This window comes from Acanthochromis polyacanthus, chromosome 4 (assembly GCF_021347895.1).
Source record: "Acanthochromis polyacanthus isolate Apoly-LR-REF ecotype Palm Island chromosome 4, KAUST_Apoly_ChrSc, whole genome shotgun sequence".
Lineage (NCBI taxonomy): Eukaryota > Metazoa > Chordata > Actinopteri > Pomacentridae > Acanthochromis > Acanthochromis polyacanthus.
The window spans coordinates 33,772,320-33,781,423 of record NC_067116.1 but is presented as its reverse complement, the minus strand read 5'-3'; the positions used below and the strand labels follow the sequence as shown (position 1 = coordinate 33,781,423).

The window sequence follows — 9,104 nt, the reverse complement described above, 5'->3', positions numbered from 1 at the left end:
TTCCTCTACGGTGGGAATTCAGGTCTTAATCCGTCACGTTCTAGTAAGATTGGAATGCTTTTGAACTGAATTTGACAGAAAATCTTTGGCGGCCTGACAAGAAAAACGAGCTGTAAAAGAGAGTGGACTCCTCAGGCAAGAAAATGAAATGCAGAGTAAAAGGGAGTGGGGCCAAATGATAACCAGCCATCAGACTGCATATTATCAGGATATCTTTTGACATAACACTGCCAGTTCTAGGAGACTATAACAAAATATTGTTGTCCAAAATGACAAGTTTCCTCGCAGATCACAGGAACACATTTAATCTAACAAGGAGCTAAATATAGATGAGAGTGAGAGAGTCGATCTGTGCTATCGCTTCAAAATTAGTCGGACAAAAATAAAATAACAGTAAATTAACATATGTTTGAAATTCAAATGTTTTAAAGGTACATTGCCATTTAAGTGCACTTAAAAGAGTGCTAAGAAAAGTGCTGTGAAGCGGAGGATGTCAGTGTTTTTCTGCAGCAGGCAGCAGCTGACAGTACGATGGTGCCACCTAAAGTTGACCATATGGATTACATCTGGGCTGTCATGGAAGCTGTGTGTTGGAAAATCACAACAGAGTAGCTGGAAATAGTCAGAAATAAGTTTTAGTTTCTGTTTTTAAGCCAAAATCCATCTAATAGGCTTCAACTGGAGATTTTAAATGCAAAACTGATTGGGGATTGGAGGTCAAAAAGGCAAGAGAGTTATGAGGCCATCTGGGGTGAGACTTTATTTTACGAGATAAACACGGAAAAAAAGAGAGAGAGAGAGAAGGAGTGATATTAGTATCTACAGCACATAGACAGGAATGATCTGTGCTACAGGTCAAAAGTTAATTTTACTGTATTTTATTTGACAAGATAAAAGAAATTAAAACAAGATCTCTATCTACAGCATAAAGATTGATAATATCTATTATGTCCAATAAGAAACTGTGGATAGATTATCAGGTCTTTGTAATTAACCTACAGAAGTTTTTTCCTTCTTTTACACCCGAAGAGCTTTCAGAAGTAAAATACTGTTGTTGCATTAAAGTGCTCTTGGTTCTAAAGTAAAGAATGATTGTGATATTCTGTAAACAGGGAACGTCGTTTGTTGTTTTTTCATAAGTTCTGCAATTAATAATTTCACTCTTGATTGTTTGATTTGAGTCAGTAAGAATTTTTACTCCAGTAAGAGTTTAAAGGATAATTTGTGCTTATTTCGACCAGGTGTTTACCAGTAATGTGACTGTTGTGGCTCAAGGTGACATGCTAACGTTTATTCTCCACCTTCGTTGTCGAGATAAGGGCTTGCAAGGGGTTGCACACAGCAACATTTTTTAGAGCAGAAAGCACAATCTTCCTGCAGCTTTCCCAAAAAAAACATCATTTTTACATGAATCATTTCACACATTTGTTTTTGAATCCATCTCTTGCTCAGTGCGTTAGTGATCTGATTTGCCAGCTGACTTGATCACCCTGCTTATTTATCCACTCCATATTGATTTGTTTACATGACTGAGGTTGTAGATAGCTTTCCATTTAATGTCTCCCTTACCGTATGGTCTTACAGCAGACTGTGAGGAGGTGAAACAGCATCTCCACGGTGGTAATGTTTATTAAATTCATTTCCTGTAGTTTCTCAGGTGGGATTGCTCTCACTCGTGGTTATTTTCCACAGCAGGCACCAACAGGTTTCACTCTTTGCAGCAACAATTTTCCTCTTCAGTTGGCAGCAGAGTAGTGAAATCAGGAACCAGTTTCTTGAGGTTTGGCTGTTTGCATTTTCTAGAAAGAGCCTCATGTGTGCTTAGCAAATTTGTCATTCCAAGCAGCATTTTTTTATTTACTTGAAAACAAACCGAGCAAAGTTAGTATGAACCACAGAGCCATAATAGTAACATTTATATGAAATACACCAGGTAGAAATAAACTGAAACTGTCTTTTAAATTGTAGTGTATCAACTTGAACTCATCATGTGCTTTATTTCTTATATTTATAAATGTAAAAATCAATACATAGAATTTATCATCATTAGTGTAAAGTATGAATTCAGTAGTGTCACATTTATTGAATAGTGTCAGTCTCACCTCCATGTTCCAGGAAATTTTTGCACATTTTTCACACAAACATTTACATTTTTCAGCACCCACAAATGATTTTGAAGTATATCAAGGGGTGTCGTGAGATTAAGATGTTCAGTTCTGTTGTTGTTTTTTTTAAACATAAACTTTTTTAGCTGAACTTATTAAAATCACGAAGTTACTTTTAGTTATGGGATCATTAAAAAGAAAATAGTTGGTAACATTGAACTGAAATGCTACCTGGGGAAGTTTCTACCATAACACCCAGTGTCTATGGATAGCAACAGATGTGTTTCTTTTAGCATGTGTGGAAAAATAACCAAAGCGCTGGGGGAGAATGGCATGTTACTTTACATGAAATAGTCTGCAGGAGGCACTATAGTGTAAGTCAAACATTACATTTTGAAGTGACCACAGTTTCACACTTGTTCAGACATTTTTCTGCAACTTTGTACCAACAATGAGCTCAGAGAAGCAAATATGTGAGTGTTCTGGCACAGCGTTTTTTGACATTTCCCAAATCAGGTTGTGAATGACAAGTTTCTCGCTTGAAAATGGTTAAAACAATCCTTTCAAAGACCGGACAGATTTTCAAAATATACACACACAAACCCTGTCAAAAAGAGATTCTTACTTCATCGTCCGTCAACACCAGAAATCTATTTATGAAATGAAAGTAGTGGCATCAAAAATGACAGGTTGATTTCTGTTTAAGGCAGATCGTCATGGCAGTACTGAAATGTTCAGCAGATGACCTTTAGAATGAAATCATGAACTTTTTAAATTAATTTCTTAAAACTAGTACCTATTACTAAAATGACATGATTTTGCAGATAGATCAAAACATTACAGTGCAACAAAATTCCACACAGAGCAGCTGGATAACATTCTTCCCACTATGTCACTGGCATGGAAGAGTTTCTGTTAGAAGCATTTTACATTGCTGTGAATCGCTCATCTTCTGAGAATGACATGTTATAAACACCGTCGCGTGCGACACCGTTCTCCATCGTTTTCACCCGAGTCTCTTCCTCATCGTCCTCGTCCTTGTCTTGTGGTTTCTTATTTGTCTTGCTGGAAGGAGAAATAAGACCCATCAGTCTCAGTTGTCATATTTTCATTAAGATAAATGAATCTAACAGCGATCATCTGCTCACAGTTTCTTTTGGACCGCAGAGGAAACAAGCATGATGATGATGCCGGCGCCGACCGCACCCATGACCACCCCGAATGCAATGAGCCATGGGGGGGTGGGATGAACGTACGGTGTCCCCAGGGTGGGAAGGATGTCGACAAACTCCAGAGTTTTATCAGTCAGCAGAAAGGCGCTGTTGATGCGATTCCTGGATCGTCTATTGTGGGAAAAAAAGAATAAGGCTGGATTTAAAGTAAATATTCTGGTAAAATCAACAAAGTTGTACCCTCTTAGCATGAAGGAGGAGCATAATAGTATAAAGTAAGTTTTACATTTTTAAACAATGGCTTGAAAAAAACAAATGATGTGATTATGGGGAGACTCTGCTTCTGCTGGCTGACAGATGGCCAGAGTTTGACAAGGTCAAGGACAAGTTAGTCAGTGATCGGACTTTTTGAAACCAACAAAAAACAAGACCTGACAGGTACATAGACACATTAAATGCCTTTATGTTCACATTTTGTGGCTACACCCACCTTCAGCCAGTTGTATTTGCTACATAGTTGTCACCCTGCTAGGAATACTGACTATTTTTTGGCGAGCATGAGTCTATTGCAAGTTACATTTTGATGCATGTTTTGCACCATATTTTATCTTGGTCAAGGTCAGCAGTTAAAAATAGGTGGAAATTTTTTCCCTGAAAACTTTCTCTGCAGTAGCTTCTCCAGTTTTTAATCATGTTCTTGGAACATGAACCTGAGAAAGAAGCATCAAGTGCCAAACAATGTAAGAGGTCAAATGTGGAGCTGCTACTAAAGGCCTCCAAGAAGTTTGTCCTAGAGCTTAGCAAACAAAATGAAAGTGTGATAAGTTTGTGGAGCAGTGCCACAGTACTGCGCAATAGGAAAAGTCTGTCTGCGAGGCCTATGACATGCTGGGCCACAAGCAAAGAGAACAGCTAACAACGAGACACGAAGCTGGTCACCGAGGCAGCAGGAGTTGGTTAAAGGTGGCTATGCATAAGAAGTAGTCATCACATACTTCTACCTATGCCCACTGTTGCTTATTATTATTCATTTGAACATTCTGATTTGTTTTTCTACCTTCTTTTTATTCTTCTTTATGAATATAAGATCTTTTACATGAAATAGAATAACATGGAATAGAAATACTATATTGATCTCCAAGGGGAAATTCTGATATACATAAGATGAGGTTGTCTGAACACGTAATAACACATTATCCGTAACAAGAAAAGCATTTAGAGAGCGCAGTACTCCGCCAAGGCTGCTCAGCCATTGTATGATTTCTGACAGAAGGAATCTTTAAAAAATTTGGTCTGCAGCAGTCAATTTCTAGTAGGATCGCGATCATGTGATCGTCAGCAACCAGCTGACGTGGCGTTCACTGGTTGTCATAGTTACAGTGATGCCGTGCTGCTATCTTGCTACGATACAGAAATCTTTTCCAAATCTGTGGATCCAGACTATAAGCTGCATCACTGCCTAACTCTAATCACTTGGTCCTTGTGTCATGTCTGACCTTCCCTGAAAATTTCATTCAAATCCGTTATTCCGTTTTTGAGTAAAGTTGTGAACAGACAAACAGACGGACAGACAAACCAATGCCGATCGTCACATAACTCCGCTGTGTTCCTTGATAGAGTAATTCTGTGTCCAGATGCATCACAAGAGGTCTCTTACAAAGTCTAGACTTGAAATGTGGTCTTGCTTTGACTGAAATACTATTTTATTATCTACACAGCTTAACATCATATATTTAGCTCAAACAACAAAAAATCCCAAATGTCACAGGGAAGACAACTTCAAGACTGCTTCTCTTCTCCAATACAATAAGCAGACTGGTCAAGTTATGTCAAAATATGGGGAGATCTACATCTCCAAGGTCTCATTGTAAATCATCTGCCAGTTACTTTACCTGGAAAACCTCCAAAGGTAAGATATTAGGGCCCATCCTGACTGAGCTGGCTCCTCTCGTTGACTAAGAAGAAGTGACTGGACACATTTAGGCTTCTTAACTACAGTGAGGCCAGAGGAAAATCTCTTTTTCGCTATCCAAAAACTAATGAAGTAGATGGCGATTGCAACAAAGATTGGCCTGCATAAATCACATTGTTGCTAATTATATCAGCACTCGCTTCACAAAAAAATCACACCTATCAGATATAAAGCCGACAGTATGGCAGAGGGTTTTCCAACATGTACTGATCAAGAACTCAACTGTTCTGCTTTAGGTTACAGCCCAAGTTCTACCTGTTTTAGAAGCAACAGTACAGCAGCTGCAGGGGATTTTCTAACTTATGAGACTAACAAAAAAAGCTTCACTTTTATATGAAAATGCATTAACATCTGTATCAAAATAACCGGTCAGTTGAAGTGTTAAATGTTGAAATCTAAACTACTGATAAGAAAACTGCCTCTTCTTTGAAGTGAAACTGATTGATTTTAAATCCAAAAGAAGCTTGATCCCCAGTCAAACAATACGACACACCTTTTCTTAGTAAAACATACTCAAGAGTTTTGCTGTGACCTTATGTGCTATGGTTTTAGCCTGTGGTGGCTAATGTTGGGCTAATGTTTGCAAAATACACACCTTTAACACTTTTATGTTAGTATCCTGTGAATAAAAATTTCAAGTTGGATTCATTACCAAAACCACACACACTTGCTCACATCAGACGAGTCTTACTTGGTCTAACTGGACTAAACTTAGCCAGTGTTAGCAAAACAGCACATTCGCATTAGTATCAGTAACATGGAGCACCACTGAACAATGTTATTTGGTTTGGCTTGAGTTTATTGTGGCTAACATTTGCTCACGTTAACTAAACTCCCACACCACACCTATCTCCATCCTTACCCAACCTCCCTGAGCCTGATTCTGTCTGTTTTTTTGTTATATTCTGTTCAGTTTTTTCTGCCCTTCCCAGTAGATAGATAGATAGATAGATAGATAGATAGATAGATAGATAGATAGATAGATAATCCCAAGGGAAATTCAAGATTCAGTAAAGGGGAGAATTCTTTTTTCCCACTGTCATCAAGTCCTTGCTTAAAGGGAATCGAGAGGACACTTTGGATTTATTAGGTTCTCTGTTAAAAATTTACAAGATCTTCATCATTTGTTGGGTGTGGTCTAACTTTTTCTGGTTTCAGCTTATGGTGGCTAACTTTAGCTAATGTTACCAAAATAACACATTCACATTAAAACATTCTTCTTCATAAAATATACATTTGGAATTCATTATTCAGGAGTTTTGCTAACGTAGCAAAATGATAAATGTTAGAGAGCCAGCCCTGTCTGTTAATACTCCTGGTAACATATGATTTAATATTTACCCATTCCCACAATGGTCACTGTTTAACAAAAATTAGTTTTCCTTTAACTTCGCCTATCAGGTCAAAATCCCAATAGCTTTGCTACTGGGATTTTTGCAGTATTACACATTATATTATACATATTATACACACCTCAGCACTTTTTCAAAAGAACTACAAAATTGCAACAAAAAAAAGTTGAATGTGACCTCTGACCTCTGAGGAAAAAAAAAGGTGTAATATTTTGAAGCAGAGCCACACTGTCTCTGGATCATGTGATTACCTGATAGCAGCCTCCACATTTTCTTGATCAATAAGTTGTGAAGTGTCCAACGGCGACGTCACAATAAACCAGAAGGACACTCTCTCGGTCTCATCGCACACAACGATGTTTGACACGCTGGGAAAGTTCCACAAGGCAATAAAAGCGATGTCACGTTCATCAACCACGAGTCACAGATCTTATGTTTTTACAAGAGTAGAACCTATTAAGTCAAACATTTCTAACTTTATGAAACTAAACAGCAAATATTTTTGAAAAATTCTTACTTAAATTGCTGTCCCGTCATGTGGTTCCTCATCGCAAAAGCCAGAGTTGCTCGGAAAAGGAACATTTCATTTTCATTCCAGGCATACTGCAACATCAACAAAGTCATATCACAGCCTACTTTCACTAAAGACCTAATCACCAGATGTCCTCATAGTGAGCAGTCAAGTGCACTTTGAGAAAATTCTGGACAATATTCAGTACATTACTATTTAAATATGTAATATTTGGAAGTAGTCTGAGTTGTATGTGACATAGTAAATCTGTACGTACAGCTTCATCTCCAAGAGCAGTTTTGATGCTGAGTCGAACTTGGAAGCCGTGTGGAGTATCTATAAAAATAAAACACATTAAAATCTGCTCTATGTGCCATACATTTCTGTCCTAGATTTTAAATAAATAATGCAGCTACAGTGTGCCCAGTTTGTCCTGGTAGATAAATCAAAGTTCGAGCTCTGTTAGGTAAAGTCAACATCATTTCAAGCTACATCGGCTACAGTATTTCCTCAAAGTCTGACTATGGTTTAGCACACGTTTAAGGATCATTGTTGATATTCAATGAAACACATAGCTGTGAGGAAAACATCCGAATTATGTGTCTAATCTGACTAAAAGAGATTAGAAGCTGCATTCCACACTGACTGGTGGAGCAATAGGGACACACAATTGAACTGGTGATCCTAGGGCAGCAACACTTGTGTGTACACTGTGTGATAAAATGTTAATATTTAAATTGTTTAACAAAAAGCCACATTCTGAGGGGGTGTCTTACCTGGCATGCAGCGCTCATCTGCCAAAGCAGACGCCAAACAGAGCAGGAACAAGATTTTATCCAACATTTTTCCAGAAAACAAGGAGCAGAATGACACTACGTTGCCAAAGCTCAGCTGTGATTTCAAGATGTCAGCAGAGGAACTTCAACTGACATAAAATTTAATGGTTAAGCCAGGACACACCTGAACTAATCCGCCCTCTTTAGAAAAAACTGGGAAAAAAATGGCGGCTGCTGTTGTACAACATGGAGACTGTGGAGTGGACGCTGCAGTTGAAGTGCTCCTGTTTGCTCCAGCTTCCTAAAGGAACCAGATAGGTCTGCTAATGCCAGAGAGGCAGGTCTCCAGGAGGAAAACACAGCGGCTCAGGTTGCTCTGTTTACTCAGTACAAGGTGACCTACCTATTCAGCGTCCTGCACACTTTAATAATAACATTTTGCCCCTTTATGTGACAAAAAAGAGAATGCACAATCTGTACGACTGAAAAGGAGCAAATATCTGACCGTATCTGCTGTTAAAAAAGATAAAAACATCATAGTTACACTCCTTGTGAGAATCAATCCAACACTAGTACATATCAAGCAGTACTTTTTGTTACAAGCTGTGCTGCACTGTTCTTACTCCTTGTTTTTCCTCATCATGCCCAACTTAGTTATCCATAAAAATATTTAAGTATATTTAAGGTTAATCATTCATTCTGCCCTGAAAGCCCCTTGGTTAATTGTTCAACCACTCCAGAGTGAAGTGTGCCTGGTACAGCCATTTATAAGGAACTAAATTGACACAAGGTAAGCAAAGTCTGCTGCCAAGTTTGTCTTTTAGTCTCTCATTCTTGATAGCAGATCGTATCTGTCGTACTATCTATCATATCTATCCAGGCCCCAGCCAGCCACATTAAATCATGCATTTGGCCCACAATAAACGATCTTTTGCTCTCATAAAATGTCGAGTGATTTTCCATAAACCAGACAACAGCTATAATAAAGGAGAAGGAATCACATGGCTGAGATTTACACTGCAGTACATGTCCAGTGAAATATCCCAGTTACAGTAACAAAACTGATATTTCCTCCTAAAATCAGATTATAAATCTTTTTATTTAAGAAAATATGACAAGAATTCCAGTAATGAGAGAAAGAGAAAAAACATAATAAACAGAGATATAACTCGAAGAATTTTGGACGTCTTTTTGTTTTCACAATCTTAGTGAGATT

At 38.1% G+C, this 9,104-nt stretch overlaps 1 protein-coding gene across 1 annotated transcript; it reads right to left on the bottom strand.

The window, feature by feature from the left end:
• Positions 1 to 1,972: 1,972 nt before the first annotated feature.
• On the bottom strand, positions 1,973 to 8,264 carry cltrn (collectrin, amino acid transport regulator). The gene is made up of 6 exons (XM_022200282.2): positions 7,889 to 8,264; positions 7,390 to 7,448; positions 7,119 to 7,204; positions 6,853 to 6,969; positions 3,254 to 3,448; positions 1,973 to 3,170 (listed from the first exon to the last, which is right to left on the bottom strand). The coding sequence occupies exons 1-6, from the start codon at positions 7,953 to 7,955 to the stop codon at positions 3,032 to 3,034; spliced, it is 663 nt and encodes a 220-aa protein (XP_022055974.1). The 5' UTR covers positions 7,956 to 8,264; the 3' UTR covers positions 1,973 to 3,031.
• Between the last annotated feature and the right edge of the window lie 840 nt (positions 8,265 to 9,104).

Excerpts from the sequence above, each read along its gene's own strand:
- cltrn (XM_022200282.2), bottom strand. The coding sequence starts at position 7,955 with ATGTTGGATAAAATCTTGTTCCTGCTCTGTTTGGCGTCTGCTTTGGCA. Across the intron at positions 3,449-6,852 it reads AATGTGGAGGCTGCTATCAG|ACGATCCAGGAATCGCATCA; the intron begins GTAATCACATGA and ends TTCCCACAATAG. Across the intron at positions 3,171-3,253 it reads TCTGCGGTCCAAAAGAAACT|CAAGACAAATAAGAAACCAC; the intron begins GTGAGCAGATGA and ends TTCTCCTTCCAG.